The sequence below is a fragment of the Clinocottus analis genome, unplaced genomic scaffold (assembly GCF_023055335.1).
Source record: "Clinocottus analis isolate CAN_PGR_092001 unplaced genomic scaffold, fCliAna1.0.p SCAF_3, whole genome shotgun sequence".
NCBI classification, from domain to species: Eukaryota; Metazoa; Chordata; class Actinopteri; order Perciformes; family Cottidae; genus Clinocottus; species Clinocottus analis.
The window spans coordinates 10,246,561-10,269,217 of record NW_027176042.1 but is presented as its reverse complement, the minus strand read 5'-3'; the positions used below and the strand labels follow the sequence as shown (position 1 = coordinate 10,269,217).

Genomic DNA, 22,657 nt, shown 5'->3' with positions numbered 1-22,657 from the left:
AGTGCCGTCTATTGGATGTCACTCTGAGGCAACATAAAATGGGCAATTTTGCATAATGCTAATTCTCTTCCACAGGAGAATTTTTTTCTTCAGCCTCTGGACATTAATGTTTCTGCTAATGTGGTTCAGCGCCTCAACTGAGCTACAGTTACAGGCACACTGTCAAACCTGCCACTGAGTGGTTCAATTCCAGCCACTTTATTTCACTTCAATTCAATCATGGGGCATTATGATTGAATAGCAGTTTCCCCAGTGCAGGTGACCTCCCGTCGGGAAAATTATGTTTTGAATAATGACTCAAACAATGGCCGCCCCGACAGTGTCGTGACCCTTTTTCTTTTTAACTGTGTTGTTATTCCTGGCTCCACTTTTGGTTTTCTTTCGCTTGCCGCTCAGGTTTTCTGCTGGAAGGAGACACAGATGAAAAACAGGCATTAGTGTTTCTCAAAGAAGCGCGTTTGTGTTCAAGGAAGCATTTGTGTGTGTGTGTGTGTGTGTGTGTGTGTGTGTGTGTGTGTGTGTGTGTGTGTGTGTGTGCGCGCGCGCTAATTGCTGCTGTGAGAGACAGATTTCTTTGCAGCCAGGAGCTCATCCCTGCAACATGACCCCCGAGTCAGAACTAAAAAGGGTCACCCAACAAGAGACCTTCATTATACCACCGCCACATGCAAATCAACCACACTGACAAACTCCGGTGTTTCAAAAAAATAAAAGCCATTTCTGAAAAGGTTAGAAGGGGCCCAAGTCTGCAAGTCGTCCTTTTCCAAGGTGAGCTCCCCAGCGCCATCATAATTGAAAATTAAGTATTTGCCGCGGTATAATTAAACGATGACTTTTGAACTCAAATGAGACCTCAGACGCATATTAAGAGATTAGGGGGCTCGGCTCTTCACACACACACCCACATGCTCTCACACTCACACATACGCGCACATGGTCAAACACGCGCACACACCAGGACGAGGTAACAAACTGTGGCAGCTTCTTAATTATCACCATGCCAAAGTCGTTAAAGCACAGCCTCCTACCTCACCTTTCGATTTCTGCAGCCCATAAGTTAAAGGAACTTCTCGTTTATTTTTAATTCATTCTCAGACAGCACCATAAAAGGTGATGGTTATAATAACGAAGTACAGGGCTGAGCAGCTCTTCGCGGATTAATTTGCGGGGAATTAGCCACAGGAACTTTGAGTTTAGCGGTGAGGTGGATTCAAGGAAAGTTGTTCTTGAAAACTCCTTTTTGGTCACACGTGACCAACCAGTTAAAACCACAGCATGGATGGGTTCGCAAGTGTGTATCTTGCGGACATGAGTATGAAAGGTAATCAGGGTCGCTGCTTTGCAGCCTAATTGAAACAGCGTAGTCAGAGTACGGCTCCTGCACCTTCTTTTGAAAGTGCTCACCAAGTAATATTATTTTCATTTACTGACCGCTTGCTTCCCTCATGTCTCAGTCCCAATTACCTCGCTCTGCGGAAAATTGTGAAATACAATTATTACTTTTACTATTAAAGAATCCTAATGACTCATAAATTAAAGTGGAAGATATTTTGATATGTGGATTAGGGAGAAAAATGCCGGGAGCGTTCTCCCATTTCAACAAATGGAATCATCAATGGAGTTTGGTTAGTATTCATTTTTTAGTGATGTTCATATAAATATGAGTAATGATAATGGATGTCGGCGTTTGCAATAACCATTAGTCTGATAGTTCTGATGGTTGCCGCAGTCACACTTCGCAAAGATCCCTTCAATGTATACAAAATCAATACACAAGCGAAGTAAATATCAGATGGCAGGGTGTGGATACCAAACCATCAGAAAATGATACTCACTGCTGTACCATTTGCTCTGCTATTTATGTCGTATTTCAAGTGTTGTGGGTCAAACGGCAGAAGAACTTGAGTCGAGTAATAGCATCCCTTAAGCGGGATCAGCACAATACCACAACACTCGCATCAATCCCTTTACACAAACTGGGAGGGGATTGGTATGCGTGATGCTTTGAGCTCGGCAGCAGTTTAAATTGATTAGCATGCAGTGTCTCCTACTTAGCCAGAGAGGAGGCCCGCATTTAAACAAATCACAACAGCTCTTAATCTTGGCCCCGAACGAGGGCAGAGCAAAGGCAATCAATAGCATTAGAATGCAGTTCTACTCCCACTTATCTTGGTCTCACTGCGTACTATAAGGAGCACGGAGAACAGGAGTCCTGAAAAGGGCTTAGTGCATAATTCAAGCCGAGCAAGCTATACGGTGATGTCAGGATATATGGAGCTCGGAGGGCACTTAGCACAGCACAAGACCAGCGCCCAAGCGAGTATCCCAACTGGCTGCTCTGGAGATTGAGTGAAATCTTTTGCGATCAACTGGATTTTGGAATTGTGTTTTTCCTGCAGCTGAACTTTATTCACTGACTGCATGGGAAATATTTCAATGACATATTACACTTCATTTTGTATCTCTCGCCTCCGTCCACTGCTGAATGTAGCCGCCTGCGCGCCGCGGATAAATCACTTCCCAGCCAGCTTATTACATGAAATGAAGGAATTCATCATGGTGACAGTCGGCCGTTTCGAGGCGTTCACTGCGATTTATCTGAGAGAAATTGATTGATTCATTAACACTGAGTGAACAGTGCTTTGCTGTGGGGCCAGCGCGGCGTACCTTTGCCGCACGCCACTGAACGTGTTGAAGGAACACGTCTCCAGTGAGGAGGTCCAAGCTGGGGCGTCCCCCGCAGCATGCAGGGGGCTCCCATGTGGCCAGCTCAGCTCATTACCTGGCCGGTCTAGTCAGTGGCCCTGAGCTGAGAGCTGGCCCGCTGTGGCCAAGAACAGAGAGTTCCCAATTAGTTCATCCATAAGCCTTGCAACATGATAGAGAATGCCTTAAAATATGACAAGGCGTTCTGATTGATCTGAGCTTTTGCACAGAGACGCCGCAAAGTAAAGTGCACAGGGCTGAATTACGTCTGGTAGAACGGCTGATGCAAGGCCTACAGTGAGTCAGATATGTCAGCAAGGAAGCTCTTTACAGCGCAGTAAATGTGGGGATCAATAGTTTGAAGCTTTGCTTGAGTGAGAAATCCTTTTCATATGCATTCACTTTCATGGGAAAACTTTGTGTCGTTTCCGAGACTGCAGTTTTCTTAAATGCGTGACAGGAATGATGTGTTTAACAGGGCTAAAGGAGAGATTTGACAGCTGATTTTATGATGGCTAAAGTTAGCCCTCCCTGTTGTCTCTTTATTCCTCTATTAATGTATGATGTGTCAATAATGCCACACTTGTGTCCCTCCGTCTGTGTAATTGCAATAGTGAGAAGAATCTAATGGTTTTGATCTGTGGTAGTGCTTTTTAATTTGAGAGTTTTTCAGTGAGGCTTCTTTGCAGCCAGATTGTGCATCAATAGTTTTGTGATTGAAAGTTTTCAGGTATTCCAGCAAGGCTGACCCAAATTCACCTAAAAGAGGAGCACACAAAATGCAGTGGGAAAGTTTTGCTGTGTACGCGAAGAAAAGTTTTAGCTACATGTTGTGACAAGGTCAGTGAAAGACCTAGTCTTGATGAAAGGAGAAAAAAGGGATGTGCCTTGTGATGAGTTATACCAGGAGACATAACATTATGGCGAGCTTGCTGGCTGGCAACCTGTTCCATCTGTCTTCTTACCCGACTTCCTGTTCCTTCGTCTCTTTTCATCCTTTTCATCTGCAGGTCTCGGAGGGCTGCAATAGAAGATTTCTTTAATTATAGACTCATGTATTGATAATGTTTAGAATTAACCAATAGGCCACTTAATTCATTAAATGCTAAATAAAAAAAAGATCCCAGATGCAAAAGTTGTCCTGAAAGCCATGTCCGTCATCCAGCTGGTCCAATACGGATACACATGCATTTCTTTTCAGACGTTCATGGTCTCCGTGGGATGAATTGTTGTCACTTTGTTGACTATTTAACTTTTGCTGTAGTGCCATCATCAGGTCAAATTTAAAATGTGTCCAACTCTTTGATTCAAGAACAAAGAAAAGCAAAACTGATGACTTTTCCTTCAACCTCAGCTGTACTCTGTTTGTAGTGCTAATTAGCATGGACTGCGTGGGCGTCTCCAAGCGCATTTTGGTTTATGTATATGCAGCAGTGCAAAGTGCACGAGGGCTGGGTGAATCGGAGGGTGTGATGATTAATAAATACACTCTCAGCCAGAAACATCACTGACACATCATCGCTCTGAAACCGCTGAGCCAATCACAGACCAGCAGGACAACGAGACCTCAAGAAATGAAGACATGCGTCTTCAGAGAGTCATACTGTGTGTGGATGGTCCAGAGAGGCACTTGGGACCAACACAACATGCAGCCAGAGGCAGATGGTGTTCTATTTTTTTGTTCAATGATAATACAAACAAGTAATAATGATATTGATGACGCTGTGGATGCGATTGCAGTAATCCTACACTATTTCAGTTTTAATTTAAATTATATGTCCGATCACATTGTAGAATGGGATGCAATAATATTTGCACCCTTAACGTAAAAACGCAAAAGGCTCTCTCTGCAGTGAGTGTTTGGTTTGTCTGTTCTGGGCTACTGTAGGTAGTTATGCACAAATGACAACGTATATATAAATACTGTAATTAGGTTGTGTCAATAAGTCCCACGACATCCTAAACACTGTTCCTTTGGATCAGGAGTATTCACTTCAGCGAGGTCCAGCTAGAGAGAATTTTCTCATGCAAAGGTCTGGACCATTACAATAATGTTTAACTTCCGCTATGATTTAGTGCCATACATATTATATACCCGCGCTGTTATATCAACCTAAGTATGTCAACAATGTTCTAATAAAATTAAATAAAGTAAGTTCAATTGAATGAATGTCAGATTTCAAATTGAACGCGATGAATTATCAATAATGCATACTCTATTAATACTTAAATGTGCTGGATTAAACTGTAAAATACATAACAGGAAGCTTTTGAAAAATGTGACTGTTTATATAAAGTACTTCGTTTTGCCCAGCAGCTTTATATTCAGTTCATTCAGGTGTGAAGGGATGTCAGTCATGAAAGCTACAATATCCGTTTCCATCCCCTCTTCTAAAAGGAGGGAATTGTGGACAGGGAGTCTCTGTGGTTATTATTAAACCACTTGTTCCCCTCTCTGTTAACGTCATTGTTGGGCTCTTAATTAATGCGTTATAGGACTCTGATCGTACTGGGTTCTTTATTTTTCTGTGCCTACATTATTTATTTGAGTGGGTACGCTCGCTGAAAAGATTTGTGCTTTCTCTCGTTGTAGCGCTTCACATTGCCGCTTTTAATAATCGCCACTCTCTCTGAACGTGAGACACACTGACTCTGAACTTCCTGTTGAATGATTGAACATATAAGGGTATGTCCATTCTTAGTTGAAGGTTCTGGTCAAGCGGTCCACATTTCACTTTTTGGAGAATGCCATGTGAAACTCAGATACTCTGTGTGTGTAATGGAACATTTCTACTGGCTGTGACAACGGTGCATTGATTAAATTAATGTCAAGATATGAGAACACTATGGCATAATTACAACAAAGTAAGACAGGCACACAAACAGAAAGTTACCAATAGAAATGAATAACTACAGCAAATATGACCCAGGTCCTAATTAATGAATATCAACATTTGCCAGCTTGTTCTGTTCTCCTATTGGTCCCTAGATAAAATATGTAATTGTGCTGCTATGCAATGGAGAGTAGAAAGCGGACATTCGGACAAACTAGAACAAAGGATGTACCACAATCTGTGTGTCACCCGGTCACTCCATCAGAGGCGTGTAGGCCAGCGAGGACGTGTCCAGCTCTACTCCTGATGTCAACACACATCTGCACCTCTCTCGGAGGGCCACATGCCACATTTGAAGGTGATTAATTAAAGTCCATAGAGGAGGCGTGTCTGAAGACATTTCTTGTTTGAACGGAGTTGGCATCTGTCTCGGCCACAGCAACTCGAATAATGAGAGATAGGAGGCATTTAAACATGCTGTCATTATGAGTCTGCATGGTTTTAAACGCAGCAGTTTGCCGTTACCAAATGCCATCGGGAGTGAAAATGGATAAATAATGGAGCTCTTCCAGAGAGGTGTGTGGAGATAAACATCGGAGTGACACAGTACAGTAACTATTGGTGATTTACTCTCCCCTTGTAGTGATCAACCATCTGTTGCCGAGTCTTGAGAGCTGCACTCTGATTTGATTTGTGTGCGAGAAGCAGCTGGTAAATATGGCTTTTGCCTTTTCCTCCGTTTAGAGTGCATATAGGTGTTGACAGATCAGAGCAATAATGTGAAAAAGAATGTGCAAATTACCGCATGATGAAATTAATCAAAAAATATCCTTCTTTGCAGCAGAGTCAAGCAAATGATTTCCAGTGCAATATGCCATTAGTTGCCATTGTGGAACATTTACGTGCACCGTGATGAATGCCTCCTTTGTGTGACAGACTTAATTGCAATAATTGTATACAATCCATAACAATAACAATAATTGTTGTTGGCCGCCTCGCTGCCTGTTCTCCATTTTAGTATGCTTGCCTCACCTATGTAGTTTTAGTGCAAAGGTGCACCAGCTGCCAGCCACTGAGGGCCACTGACCTCTGGTCAGTGAGCAGGGGTAATGAGAGCCCTTGCATGGTGCGAGCTGCCCTATTGAACATGTCACAGTTCACTCCGGTCAGATGACATACCTCCCTCCACTGTTGGAGATGTCTCTAATGAGAGCGAGGCCTGAGACATGAAGGCAGGCAGGCAGTAAGAAAATGGAGACATTCGAAGACAAGTAATAGAGTGAAAGATAGCATTGCAGTTTGTGTGTGTGTGTGTGTGCATGTGCATGTGTGTGTATGTTTGTGTGTGTCTTAGACACAGAGAGGAGTTGATGAGTCTCTAACAAGCGGCTTCATCAGAGTGAGGAATGAGCTGCCAAGCAGGATCTTTCTTTTGACCTACCTTGGAGAGCAATGGATGGATGGATGGACAGAGGGGTGGGTGAATGGATGGAGGGAGACGTAACGGAGAGAAATAGCGAGACCATCTACTGAAGTGCCGTGCCGGGGCTCCTTTCTTCATTGCCTGTCAAGGCAGCTCTTCTGTCTGCCAGGAGACAATCACTTATCTCCTAGCTCTGATCCCACAGTCACGACTTGGAGCACCACCAGTACACAGGCAATGACCAGGGAAATGATGCAGCGGATATGATGGATAAAGAGGATACACACGGTGACTGCTGCTTTTGGCAGCGTACCAGTCATATCTCTCCCCGAGCTGATGTGTTAAGGAGGGGCAGGGGCTTTTTTTAAGTACAATTTATGGATGAAAGGTAGATACCATCATGGAAAAGTGGTTACAGTAGCTCTTTATGCACCTGAAAATTGTGTTTAACCTTATTTTTACCCTGGATAAAATATTCACTGAATGTCAACACAATTCAGTTTTTCCAATATATTTATTTTTCTTTGAAGGGAGATTTTCTCTCGTTCTTGCTCTATCCCTCTCTCCCTCATCTATGTCTCTCCATCACAGAGCTCAGTGCACACATTGCTCTGTCATTAGTATGCACACTGAGTTCAGTCACACTTTGATGTGCAGCCACATGATTTCACAGTCCACTCTGGTGGCACAGATCAAATTTGCAGGTATGTAGGTTTTCATTTCATCTCAACTTTGTTTATACAAGACTCTAAGAATTCCATAATTTGGTAGCTTATAGGAGAAATGGGAAAATGCATGAAACACTAAAGAAATTCCCTGGTTCGTTTTACAAGCAAGTCGTCTTCGAAGAGAGAAAGACCTTGAGAATCAGCGTGGGCGCAAGTTCAAAACAAAGTCATGATTCCAATCTTTATAATTAATGGGTACAAGAGCCAGTGTCATTCATTACAGCTGATATTTAATCTCGTAGATAGAGGGAGAGTTTCTGTGACTGAATCATGGCATATTTCAATCCATGATTGATTCCTTTCTGCAGAGGATTGCTATGGAAGATGAAGTAATCACTCTCAGTCAAAAAAATGAAAAGAGTGAAAGTTGAGGCTTTTTTTCTTTTCACAGAGCTCCAGCATTCAGCGAGTCTATTCAGCGTGTTGCCAATGTTACAAAGTCTGAAAAGAAGCCACGGGGAGCTTTAAAAAGTTTGATTGCAATGTTTTCTCTGTAGACAGAGAAAATATTGCAATTTGTATTAAAAAAAACACTCCTGATAAAGACTTCCAGAATATAAAAGTATTGGTTCAAAGAGATGCCAAGAGTGAGGAACGTTTGTAGTTGTCTTCATCTGTGCAGGGTCGTGAGGCCCGTTAATGATAAACTCGTCAATCACTTTCATTATGAATCATCTCACCCATTGCTCTGGCACACGGTAATTTTTTCTCTGTTGTGGCTCTCAACAATAGAAACAGATGAGACTGAGACTTTCTTTCCCACTTGTGTTACCACATCAAGATGTTATCTGCGGCTTAAAAGCTTATCAAGCCGACAGTAATGATATTGAGTGACTGAATTGTGTGTTTTGATGGATATCGCTGTGAGTAATCTGATGCCAAATTGTGTTCCAGTTCTCATATTGTTACGATTTTAGAGTCCGCAAATAACTGCACTCCCCGACTCCTCTCATTTGTTCCCCTCCCCCTCTGTTATCTCTTGTCTCGCTTATAGTCATTTGTCATAGCTATGAATTTCTTTCCCACAGGTAGATAAATAGGTTGAAAACCCATTTTAGTGCTCTGTGACGAAAATGGATTATCATTGTCCGCTGTCTATTTGGCCCCTAGTTAATCTGTAGCACATTGTGTACTGTGCTGGATTGTCAATGGTCTCCATTCTGCTCTTTGATAGGATTGAGAACCCGTATCTAAAAGATATCTGCAATGCTTTATGAGGAAGATAATTAGCTTCAGCAGTAAAGAAACACCACTGTGAATGGTGAGAAACAGTAAAGACTTCTCTCGTCAAATCGTGTTCCACACAATTGCTCATTAATCATGTGTTGGGAATGTATGAAAAATATGCCCTCTTTGTCATGCCTTTACTCAAGGCCGGGTTAGGCTGGAAAACAACTCGTTGACCTGCGGTCCAACCACTGAAGTATTTAAAACGTTCTTTATATGTTGTACTTTCCAAACTTTCGAAATGACTACACTTGAAGTGAACCTTAAACTAATTTATTTTTACACACCTGGCCAGTCATTTTGAAAAGAAGAAAAATAAGTTGGTTGTTTTCTTTTGAATAGGCCCAATTAACAACAGGTGTCCTCAATGTGCGTAAAATACATAAATACATATGTCCTTATTGCTAAATGCTAAATACAAAGTATAATTTGTTTAGGTCATCCTCGGCAGGAATAGTACGGTTAGTAGCAGAGGTCTTATGGCCAAAAAGACTAATAAGTCTGAGCTTTTCTCTGAATATAATCCCCCTCCATAGCTCAGTCTTTTCTACATCTACAAAGGCCCTAAAGCACAGAGATGTCAATTTTTGGTTCATCTTGCAATTTAGAGACCTGACATCAATATATTCACATTGATGATAATTGATCATTTCTACATATAAAGAGATGACTATATTGTTACAAACACTATGGCAAATAATCTGATGGTTGACACATTTAGACAATGTCATAATATGAATCTTAATGTTGCCACCCATAGTTCAAAGTTTATTCTGTATATGAATCAGCAAAAGAGCTCGAGATATGGTATTCAGAATAATGTCCACCATTAAAAGTAAGGGAAGCTAATTATAAATGCTAGTTACCGTCGTAAAATAACCCTTTATTTGATCCATAGATTCATCTAATGATGAAAAGAAAGTGATTCAAAAGATGTTTTTAGTGCGTGACCTATCATCTAATAGGCAGATATAAATAAATGGCTGTTACATGATGAAATGAAATAAAAAATGTCTTCAGTCATGATGAATTATTATAACTCTTTTGACAGCTTCATGCTCCTTTCTTGTCCATAACACACTATCGTCCTTGTCGCTACCGAGAGCAAGGTTAGCCGCTTAGTGTCACATCTGACATCGTTATTCTGCATTGTCAGACCGGAGCTGAGTGCTTAGCACATTGATTTTCCTCCCTTTTGCTCTCGCTTAGATGAATCATCACGTGGAAGTCGATCTTTGGGGAAAGTGATCAATGCTCTGCCGTACAATTATCATCTTGCGCATGCATCATTTAAAAGCAAATAACCGTTTCAATACGGTGCTTAGTGGGAATCTCTTTGTCATGCACACGTCAGGAACATGACACCGGATAGGTAAACCATCGGCAGCGAATCACAGAACATGTGCACGAGCTGTCGGCTTTCGTCAATAGCTCTTCAACATTTGACCCCATGTGTAGGGTACAAAGTTAGCCAGACGTGGCACACTGTACACGCCTGAGAGCAGACTGCTTTGGCTCAAACGGGCCTCAACCAGCTGCTTGGCAAAGCAGAGTCACTTCTCACGGCCTAGAGTTATCCATTTGTACGGCACGCCCCTGCTAGCGCTTTACAATAAAATGAATAAATGAACTAATAAATTAAAAAAAGCATAAACAGACAAACAATGAGCGGTAGCCGTCTGCCTTAATGCTAGTATTAAAAGCATGATCTTGTTAACATTTATACATCGCCCAGTTATTCAAAATCATGTATCTCCCTGATTGCCTGGCTTTGCAGAAAGTGGGCAGATTATTTGCACCAGAGAGTGCCCTTTCTCTACATCCACTACTCTAGGTATTTTTGCATGCATCTATAATTTGATGTTAAGAGCCTGCTAATGCATAATGCATATTAAATAATGCATTGTGTGTAATCTAGGCAGACCTCGTCTGAACCGAAAGCAAAATATCGTTCCAGACCCCACATACAGAAGCGTGTATGCCGCGATTGGTGGTTGAGACCGCCACCATGTTCTTTCCATCACACCTCCTCCACTGAGCCATTCAGTGTCACACAGCATTTAAAATAGACCTTCGACCAGACAGAAGCTCTGACGTATCGTACTCAATGACCCTACGAAGCGTTTTATAACTTTATAACTGGCCATTTTCTGAACTTTTTTTCCTTTCTTTTTTTCTCTTTTGAGAGAGGTGAACTGAAACTCATGGTCTGCATTCAAGCCATTTTACAGGGCTCACAGCATCCAATTGTTTCCTGCCAGGGAATGTCACTTTTTGACGGCTGCTCTATGGAGTCGTTCAAAAAGTCAGTTTGGAGACTTTGAATGGACAATTTAGTTTCTCATTTCGCCATCCGGCTCTCATTTAGAAAGAGCGGTGACCTGTGTCATACGGACATTGGATGGAGGTCAGGCACCGCCAACTGTACTGCAGGGTGCAGTAAAACACAAAGAGTTGCACAGTACCTGCCTGGATTCCAAGGTTTGTGTTCAGACACACGCCAGTAGAGAGGAATAAAGTAAGAAACAAGACGTGATAAACAGGAGTTTGCTGACTTTATCTAATATGCCTCTTTATGTGACTGTGACAGCGCATAGTAAATTCTGCACAATAATGTTACTGCCACTGCACGACACTATTTCTGGCTTCACCCTCCTGTCATGGAAATAAGATAAGCGGGATGTAAGGGCAGGGACACGAGCCGTCTTCCACCCTCCTTACTGCAGGTTTTTATTTTGATACCACATTTAAAATGCAACGAAGCCCATCTCCATATAACATCTGCCATGCTTATAAAAGAGTATCCAACAAAGTTATCCTTACACCTAAAAGAGCACAGAAATAGGTTACATCCTGCATATATTTACCATAATCGCCCAGTTTTTTCCCCTTCATCTTTCAGGTAACTTCTTAGAACTTTTAATGTGTTTTCTCCAAAGCAGTGCTTTTTTTTGTTGTGTTTTAACCTGACAGCCATTAGTTTTCATTGCTTTTATAAACAACCATGTGGGTAATAAAAGCTTGAATTGACATTTAAGCTATAATGGTTGTCAGCAGCCCCCGTGGTGCCCCTCCCTTCACTGGGCTTGAGCTTGGCTGTGGGTCTTCTTGCGGCGGGCTGAGTCCATGACATGGCGAGTTATATATGCCAGGGCATTACAGAGCCCTTCTTAATCCGGTTTGTCACGCTGCTCCCTCTGGACTGGGGTAATTTCATGGTGCTGAACTGGTATTGATAGAGCCTTGGTAAATGAGGCACGCAGCAATCGTTAACTTTAATAACCATAAAGATGTGAGCATTGGAGTCATACAGGCCCACGAGAGGAAACCCATACAGGTGATTAAGAATCGACCAGGGCCGAGGCTAGCGGCACCTCGCCTCTCTTATTTGCACTAATGGAATTACCTGTTAAAGATGTAAAGAGTATTACCACCAATGGTGCAATTGCTGAACTATACTTTCCCTATTCAGTAAACTGGAGCCTATTTCCATGTCTCCATGCATGAAGAACACGTGATAAAAAGCAAGCTGAATACTAAGAGTTTCCTTTTTTTTTAAGTGTGTGTTTTTTTATGGCTTTCTCCTCAAGTTTGAAACCCGTTCACTGTAGGTTTCTGTAAGTTGGAGCCACTGTAGCGGTATTTAGTATTCTCTAACACTATAGCTCGATTCAGAGGTGAGCCGTGCCGGCAGAGAGGGAGAAAAAAACAAAAACATTGATTTGTGTGACTCCGGTAGAGTTGGGTCAGTAGTTCCTGTCAGTCAGCTTGAGCTCTGGAGCCTCTTTCTCCCCTCTTCCCCTCCCTCCCTCAGGTTTGTGGTAGCTCCAGGCGCTACTATAGCAGCTATGTCCACTTGTTTGTCTACTCTCATTACTGTGGGTGATGCTCCCTCAGGAGTCACGTGAAATCCAGGCCACCGAGGGGTCAGAGCGAAACCAGCCTGAAGCCGTCACACTGGCTGAGGTCAGAGAAACCGTACGGATCACTGCAACAGGCTGCGGATGGCCACTTGATAAATGATAAATCCACTCTGGCTCCTGATGCGACGATGACGCAATGGAGACAAAGGTTTCGAGATCGGATAAGCAAAGGTTAAAAAGGCTTGAGATTAATTTGGTTGTGAAACCTCCCACAGCCTGCTTTCCTCCCATTTCTTCCTCATATGTGTTTTGATGGTGAATTGTGCAAGCTCCTCAGGTAGCCTTCCTCCTTGAGGCTATCTTTTATTATTCATCGGTGGAAGTCAGCCCTCTGGGAAAGAGGCTTCAGAGTGAGAACAAGTGGCTGGAGCTCAAGCCTTATGGACGATTTACTCTCAAAGAACTTCCAAACTACTCCCATGTCCAAACCATAAGAGTAACGTCAACCCTTCATGTTTTCTTTCTTATGTGGGACACACTCAGTCGTTGTCTATGTCAACACCTCCTGACATGCATAACAGCATAGCTCTAATGTGCCCCATGCACAGAAATTCCTATGCATGCGGTCTCTCTTTGCCTTCCTCTTATTCTTGCCACTTCACACATCTCCTCAATGCTTCACGAGGTGTGATTCAGAGAGCATTAGCACCACAGACTTGATGTACTCTACCATGAAAATATAACAGTGTGGTCTAATTCTGCACCTCCCAGGGATTTCTCTTCACAACGTATTTATTTGAACTCCTCCTGTTACAGAAGTAGAGGAAACTGAGCCGTGAATGGGGGTTGTGTAATTTGCGATAAAATATATAAACTGTATCAGTTGCCAAGAGGAAGGACATGAAAAGTTGTTCCCTGGCACTGCCTCTAAGGCCTTCATTTGGAATCCATTCAATGGCGCTTTGTAGCGTGTTTAAACATTATCCTAAGTAATCAGGGGGAGTGTTTATGAAGTTCTAACTTGATGTTTAAGTAATGAAATGCTAAACTCTGATGAGCATCATTAATCATATATGCAGTGGGACAGCTGCCCAACAGACACTTTGATGCCTTTGCTTCTTGAAAAAAGATCATTAATATTCTGCTTTTTTGTTTTTTTCTTCCCTGAAGTCTGAAAAAACTAATCGAGACAAACAGAATAGAGAGTTTCTTCATTTTGGACATACATGACAACTGTTCAATCAGATGCATTTCATTATGTTTAAAACTGCACATCACAATTCATAAGAAAAAGGGTCATTCTCCATTATGTATGATTTCAGAGAGAGAAAAGTTGACTCAATAAGTAATCTGCTGCTTAATAAAACTCTACGGAGGTTTGAATTGACTTTTCTGGCGCACCGTGCAAAGAAACTTTTCTCACTTGTTAAAAAGGCTTTTTGGCAACAGTGAGAGTCTGAGTTTGTCTTTTGAATGCGCTCTTCTTCTTGAATAACAACTCTGTCGAATTTACATTTGTTAGCTTGACATTTGTCCACATTTATTTACTGACAACGGAAGCCAAAATGTATGTTGCCACCTGGGATGTAAATTGACAATTAGAAATGCAACTGTAACAGAGGAGCAGTGGGGAACAACAACAAGCCCACAAAAAAAGAAGAGTCGCGAAGAAAGACGGACTGCGGTTGATGCAGCAGCTGCGTGTCTGGCAAAACAAAAACAGGCACTTCAGCGTGCCGGCGGAAACCGCTCGCTTTCACCTGAGTGTGCACTGATTAAGTTGTTACGACGAGTTGTTGAGAGGCTTACGTTTTCCCGGCTGCTGTGTTCCTTCCCTCGACCATATGTCATTACTTAATAACTTTAGAGAGAGAGAGAGAGAGAGAGAGAGAGAGAGAGAGAGAGAGAGAGAGAGAGAGAGGTGACAGAAAGTGATTACTGCTGTTGGCCACTCTGCATAGATTATAGTTGTTGACGCTGAAGCTGAGCCATGATGTAGTGGGAAAATGCCGTTTGTTGGTGCGAGGGATGGGGGGAGGGGCGGAGGGAGATTTGTGGCGACATTGTCACAAGCACCTGCATTTATCTCTCTGCTTGAAAATGGCCAGTTGCAGTGATATCTAAAGGCAGTAGAGTGTGTTATTTGTTGTTCAGAGGATAAAAAGAAAATTGTCATTTTCATTTCTGAGAACGTGGAGTCTTTGTGTGATTAGGTCGTCATGGGTTTGTTCCTGTAACCTTGAGTTGAGGTTGCATTGCTTTATGGGTGATGCATTGAGGCTCTTGATGGTGATCGGTACGGCCGTCAAGCATTTGAGGTTTACAATATTGGCCCAAATAAGACAAGACCGATTATGAGACATCTGGGTTGTTTTTGTTTCACCAAAAATCAGTAATTGGAAAAACTCTTCTTAATGTTACAACACATTATTATGTGGGAAAACTTTCCCTGAGGTGCAAATAAACCAAGGAGAATAGGTCCCTTATTGTTGAACCCTTTTTCTTTAGTAAATATGAAACATGAAATAATACCCCTTAAGCATGAATCCCTTTTGTGTAGCAGGTCTAATAGTCTTCATACTTAGACTCTCTGTCCTATCGGGGCTCTTGAAAGTGGTCAAAACAATTTTTTTCGCCAGCTGTGACTCTAATTCTGAGCTGCATGGCAAATGGTTTGGGCCATGGTCCGCCTCTGCAGTTAAGACGTCTGAAGAGGCTTTGAACTCAGTTTTTACTCGAGGTGCAACGAGGGATCGGCAGATGGGCCATGACCGGTGAACCCACAATTTGGCGGATTGCAAATCCAAAATAATCCACAGAGGAACAACTTTTCAAAAATATTTGGAACAACACACTTAATCAGGTACTTGTTATATTGTAGTGTATGCAATATAAAAAGTAAATTAATAAAAGTGACAATAAAATAGATATTAGAGGGGGAATTATGACATTAGCTATAGAACTCTAAGCAGCTTATACTATATAATTAAAACAAAAGCTCAAAAATGTTTGCCTAATCGTTTGAATTCTGTGTTTTCATGCAAATAACCACAACGGAGAGCTTTTGGAGTTGTTGAAATATTATACAGACATGATCAGGACGGTTGATTTGTTTTGGGTTTTCTTTCGAGGGGGGGGGGGGGGGGGGGTTCTGGGCCGCTCGTGAAATTAGTTAGTTTGGAGTCTGGCTGTCAATTAGAAAGAAATATCATATTCAGCAGGTCGGACTCTTCAACCAAAGACATTTGAGTCAGCGCATAGTTTTCACTTGTCTGATTAACGGTTACAGATTATGAATGGGTGGATTGACAAATTGATTTCCTCCGTGGCAGCGAAACACAAACCTCCCAAAACTTTGTAGGTTAAACTGGCCTCACAAACTAAGGCCTGACGAACTCAAAAAGTCACACAATAAACTAACTTAAAGACACCAGGTTTGCAAAATGAATTCTGCATGCAGCTCATAATGCGACATCTCTGTGGGAGTCTGTGTAACAGAAGTACTCTCTTGATTTACAAAAGAATAGCTAATAGTACGATATATATCACATAATTGTCTAGTGCTTGAAGACACCCCCATTCAAAAAAAAAAAATCTTATATTCGGGCCATTAAGGTACATTTATTTTTTTAAATGTATGCAAACTGACTTTTTTGTTGTTTGTAAATGCCCCAATCTAAAAATCTCAATCGGTCCACACTCTGCAGGAAATACTCTGATATTAACTATGTATATTTATCCCGAGCTCCCATTCCTTATCCCACTATTTATCTCCACATTTTACAGCCATACCTCATTAACAGCTCCTAATTGACCATTGGGCTAAGCTGGAAACAATGAAGCATTGATTTCCTTAAACATAATCACCTCATCCAGTCATTTAATGGCTGCTGTCACTGCGGGCAGCCGAGAGAAAAATGACCAGTTAGTGGTCCCATCGATGCCCTTCACCTCCCCTCACCAAAGGCTAGAGTGCACAGCCACCTACTCCATCTTAGCAGGTTGCTTTAACCCCTTTAGTGGCCTGACAGGCTCCAAGCACGGCATCCATCACAAGCTGCAGTCATGTCTCAAGTTGTTTTGATCCCGTATTGCACCGTAATGCACACGCAGTTACTGTTGTGCACTTGAGCGTTTCAGCAGAATATATACATCATGGAATTCCCGAAAACTATCATATGCGTAAATACACACACGAACAAACACAGGCACACAGACAAACACACACAGAGATAATGGACCCCAGCCCGAACTCCCAGCTACTTAAATGAAAATACATCTCAACCAAGTGGTCATTTGTCGTCAAAGTAGCTCTGGTGACTGGCCCGGTGGGGAGTCATTGTGGAGCCGTTTACACGGCTCCCTCTTCCACGTACCAGATGGTTCGTAGTGATTGTACCTAATGTCCACCTGGTTGACGGCTGGACCTCCACTCATGGCTGATACCCACGCAAGCACGGGCGTATGCGAGTGTGTGCGTAAGCGTGTATTAGGGATACTAAGCTGATGGCAATAATTACACTAATCATCATAATGATCACATTAAGCAATATAATATGTTCTATGCAAATTACTTGGTATTCAGCCAATGTCCAAAAGTGAAACACAGACAATAAACACAACGGCCTTTGTTATTTTTATACCCCCATACACCTTGTAGTATATTGTAGTACATTTGTGTAGTGTAGATTGTTGAATGTGCCTGAAGGCCAACCACCAGTTTTGATGTATTCCAATAAAGTAAAGTACATCAAGCAACTCACTACTTGCTGGTGGTTATCGTTGATCTGTTTTTTGCTTTGAGTTCTTATTATATTTGCAGAAGAAAACCTTTTTTAGGCCATTAAGGTAAATCCTCCCACGTTCCCTTTGTGGTGGATTTCCTTCGAAACTACAGTAAGTCTACAACTATGAATCTCAGTTATGATTCAATGAATCCCCGTTTTTAATGCAAAAGTGTGACACTACTTCCTGTACAACTTTTGGAGTGGAGCATGGCTGTACTACAGCAGAGGACGTTGCACTCCAATCATTTGATTTGTTTGAGTATCATTGGATCAACAGCACTTTGTCTCACTTGTGACCTCCAACCCATGAATACAAGTTTACCTTTATAAACTGCCACTTCTCAAAATAACTTGTCTGATATCCTCAGTTTCTTTGAGAGTCCTCTTAAAAAGCAGAACCTTGTTCGACAAATCTATCTGTGTAATAAATGGTCAATTTGTGGACTGAAGTACTTCTGACTGAAATGGGGAAGACACACAACTTTGAAGGTACACAAACGTGCTTCTGTATCTTAAGTCCCACTAAAGAAACAAATCCAAAAGTCACCGATCAGGACACATTGCATCACATATCATTAGTGATACTGATGGTATTTATGGTATTTATGAAAGGGGTTTCCCTTTGCTGTTCCTCTGTTCATCCAAAATCAGGCTTTGAAGCTACAGCTGATTCAACCTGTATTCTCTGATGCAACGTAAAGTCCTCACTTATTCAGAGATCTGCTTTGACTTGAAAGCAAGTCTGCAGGTCAGAAAGCTGACGGTGAAATATTTAACAAGCAAACACATTGTGGGGATTGGGGGTTTTAGCACACTCTGGGGATTTTTCTTCTCACATTTATAGTCTGTGGTCTGCCTCCTCCAGCCCAGAAATATCTGACAACAAGCGCTGAGAGAGTGACATTAATACTGCACGACGGCACGGCCCAGCAGGACTGCAAATGTTTGCCTTTTAATCCAGGACTCGGCGGCCTTTGCTCTGGCCACGGCGGACATTGATAGGAATGGCAGAAGAAAACTGTTGCCAAACTTGTCTCGGCAACTGGAAGCTCAGCTCCGTAATTCATGACCCGAGCCATTTCAAACATTTGCACAACCACCCCAGCTAGAGAAACACACACTGGTTGTTGTCATGCCAGTGGAAGCAAATGCATCTTCCTACCGCAGAAGGATGTTCTCTGTAAAACTTGGTACGGCAGAGTGAAATAAGACACAAACCAGATGGAATATGGCATTTGGCTGTCTTCTTCTCTTTCTTCTTGCATTCCATCTTCTGTATATTCTGTGGATTGGAGAGGATGTGTTCAACCCACTTCCTCTCATCTCATCTCCTCTTCTCTGACCAGGGATGAGCTCCAGTTTAATTGTTGGACGCTGGTGTCTGTTGCGGTAGCTGTCAAGGGAAGATAAAGAGTTTTTCCTGGGGCGTAAGAAAAAGGGAGAGCGGTGATGGAGGGCCTCTCTCCTGCAGCTCCGCTGGCTGCATTAGCCCCACGCTTTATAATTGTGTGAAGGGGGCACTTCCAGTGGCTCCCTCATTACTCATTGGCATGGCCGGTCCCTGGCAGCCAGATACACCTTGTCCTCTAGCTCTCTCCCTCTCTCCCTCTCTCTCTCTCTCTCTCTCATTTCAGGATGCCCCTCCGCTCCATCACCCCCTCTCCCTCCCATGGGCAATCCTCCCTATTGTTATTTTGACCCAGTACCTCCATCGGCGCCTTTCCCCTTCTCTTTTCACTGAATTTTTTTGACACCCCCCTTTGTCACTCTGGGACCTATTGTACAGCATTTGCTCTGACTGATGTCACCCATGCTTTGGAGTTAATGCCTTAGTGTAGTGTAGCCTAAGACTGTATTGGCTCTGTCATGGGACTCAATGCCTATGACTGCCAGGTCTTCCCTGGAGAAGAGTAGACAAAAGTTTCATCCTTTTTTTTTAAATCTCATTGACAACATATGGAAGATATCAACAGTGCAAAGGCAGGCACATTAATTCGTAGCAAGTGCATGAGGTGGTCTTCGTCGTAGGCAGATTGGTATGGAGTAGGAACAGCCAGCACTGAGTGAGAGGCAATTAGATGACATAATTGAGATGCCTCAAGGGCCAATTTGTTACACATACTTACAGTGCAGCCCAATGATTGTGCTGCAGCGTCGTGATATGATGTGAGGCAGTCGAGTTCCTCTCAGCCCATGCTTCATTCACAATATTGTTGCTTCTTTTGATGTTTTAATGTATTAATACGTTTGATGTAAATTGTGCTTGCATCAGTTAATTTTCAGAGACATGTTTAGTCTGGCGTTAATCTCTCACATGTACTGACCGTGTGCCACTGTGTCTGTCTGTCTGTCTGCAGAGGGAGGTACGTGTGAAGTGATCGCCGCCCACCGATGCTGTAACAAGAATCGCATTGAGGAGCGCTCTCAGACAGTCAAGTGCTCCTGTTTACCGGGGAAAGTGGCCGGGACGACAAGGAACAAACCCTCCTGCGTAGATGGTGAGGAAGTCTCATGTGTTTTAACATTAACTACTATATATTTTATAGTTGTTTGACAAATGGGGACTTGGAGCATTACCATTGCTTAGGAAATACCGCAGCGGTATAATCCAACATCCATAAACAAACACAAGCCATGACTACTTTCACATGCACACACTTCACACAATTACATTATTGTATTTCTTTCTTTTTCTTTTCTTGTCAGTCTTATGCATATTTCATTTTATGTTTGTATTTTTGTGAAATTTTAAATATTACTATATAGGTGGAGGCTTCACATTAGCAGTTGGCTTTTGGTCTGTTCACTGCACTGTGATATTTTATCTCTGCTATTTGTGTTTATTTTTTTATTGTTTGACTTGTGCAAAGTAAATTGAATTAATAAAAATGCATGCTTAGGAATGATGTACACATTATGGCCAACATGCAAATATGATTGACGTGGGTAACAGTCGTGTTGCCCGTTTGACCCTTGTGCAGAAGGCCTTATGCAGACTCATACAGAAGTCAGGATTCACTTTCACATTGAAGATATCAGCAGAGGAAAAGTCTTCTTACCATACATACATTTCAGAAACCATATCCAGTCGTATAAGTATAAGAACACTTTGCATATTTCTTATAAGAACAATAGTATTAATGTGAAATTAATAAATAGGACACTGTTATGACATACAATTAGGTTATTTCATGTTCTTAAACAAGTTTAATTTAACAACCATTCATAATATTAAATCATCTCATTTGTAATAAAATACAATAAATCTTTTTAAAGTTTTTTGCCAGACATCTTTGACTAATGAATAGAAACTCGAAAAGAGTTGAATTTAGATCATTACTTTCTTACTAGGAATAACCAATAATTATTTATTCATCACAGAAAAGATTTCTCCTACAGCTGTCTATGTGACATGTGTGGAGTCAGATGTTACAGTTCAGATACAGAAGAAGGTTCCAAGGTGAGATTAGCATTCGGTTTGAATTAATTATGATTTAACACCTCACACAACGACCTACAGCATATGCTAAAACACCTTGCTTTGCCGTCTTAGTGATTTTTCTAATAATAAAAATACGTCCAACCTTTAAGAACCCAGTACTGTGCTACTGGGCATCATGGGAGTTTAAGGATGATCCAGTTGGGCTGTTGAACACTGAGCAGGGAGCACGTTGCAGATCACATTGCCCAAGGCAGTGCAGGCTGATGGAAATGAATAACTAATAAACACAAGTCAGGGAAGCTCCAGGCTAGTGCACCTGAATTACCTCAGCTGAGAAAAACAATCAGGCAGAGGCATCTCCATGAGAGGAAAAAAAAGAAGCTGACAGGAAGTCACAAGTCTACTGAGACAGAACTACGATGCCCCCTTCACACCAGGAAGCTCATTTATTGCTTCTCAGTCTGGATCTTTACACCACCACCTTCAACAGAGATCAAAGTCATCTCTCCGGCTGCCCTCTCGCCATGAAATGACACTAAAATATCTTTATTAGTAGGGATGGTACATGAAGGGCCAGACAGGGCTGCTCAGTGGGCTTCACAGGGTTGGTTAGCCACAGCTGACACTCAAGAAAATCCTAGAATCTAAATTGGATACGAGCCAAGGATGACACGCAACACAATAAAAACGTTCTCCCTGTGTGATGAAAAATAACTGTAAACCCTACAAAAATCAACAGGGAACGGCAACATTTTTAGTCCTTGAAACATGTTGTATCGAAAGGAATGTGTTTGCCCTGTGGTTGGAAACATGAATGAAACATTTGTGTGGCTCCGACCTTGAGATGCAGATATTTTAGCAGACTGGGTTTTCCTTAAAGAGAGACAAGCAGACACTCACCACAGCATCTTACAGACAAGGGACTTTCGACTTTGTTCATATTCACTCAGATTGTGTCTATTTCACTAACCATCGCCTAAAGACAAACTTCATCAAATTGAGTCATTTTCTTGCCTTGAAATTGCAGCATTAAAGGAATACCTCACCCTCGAAATGCCCCCAGTTGTACGATCGCACACTTGCAAAGGTGCACTACTCATCCAAGCAAGTATTGTTTCTGTAGATGTCTTTTGCATAGTATGGTTTCAGCAAAACAATGCATGTATTTGGGAAGAGTGAGTAAAATTTGTGTGACTTGTGTGTAAGGTTGTAAACAGGTGTTTTTATATAGTTTCGCGGGTGTTAAACATGGCCCTCATTTACTTCTATTCATCAAAGGTTTCCTCTGTTTTTGGATTCTTTGGCGCCACAGAGGCCTGCACAAATTCAATCTAAGACAGGTTGAGTAATATATATTGAAATAATAATTTGGGGGCCGAAAAGTTACTAGTATAAGTAGGACAAAGATATACCAATAAAACACACCTTCACATGGGCAGAGGAACGGAGGTGGAGAAGTAGGAGTATGGTGTTCACACTTCATGCCTCCATGCTTCAGGCTCCCACAGCGAGAGTTCTCGCTGCTTGTGTATTGATTAACAAGCACTTATTGAGGGAGTGGTGATAAAAATGGAAATGACAAGTCACTGAGCAGCAAGCTACAGTATTGAGCACCGTTACACCACAATGAAAGAGCAAAGAGGACCT

The 22,657-nt window shown here is 42.0% G+C and overlaps 1 protein-coding gene across 2 annotated transcripts in view; it reads left to right on the top strand.

Moving 5' to 3' along the window:
• Window positions 1-22,657, top strand: part of LOC137796986 (chemokine-like protein TAFA-1) — a 100,674-nt gene that overhangs the window by 62,170 nt on the left and 15,847 nt on the right. For both annotated transcript variants that reach the window (XM_068595293.1, XM_068595295.1), the window contains exon 3: window positions 19,926-20,066. In XM_068595293.1, coding sequence (XP_068451394.1) covers window positions 19,926-20,066 — 141 coding nt within the window. The remainder of the gene's footprint in view (window positions 1-19,925; window positions 20,067-22,657) is intronic.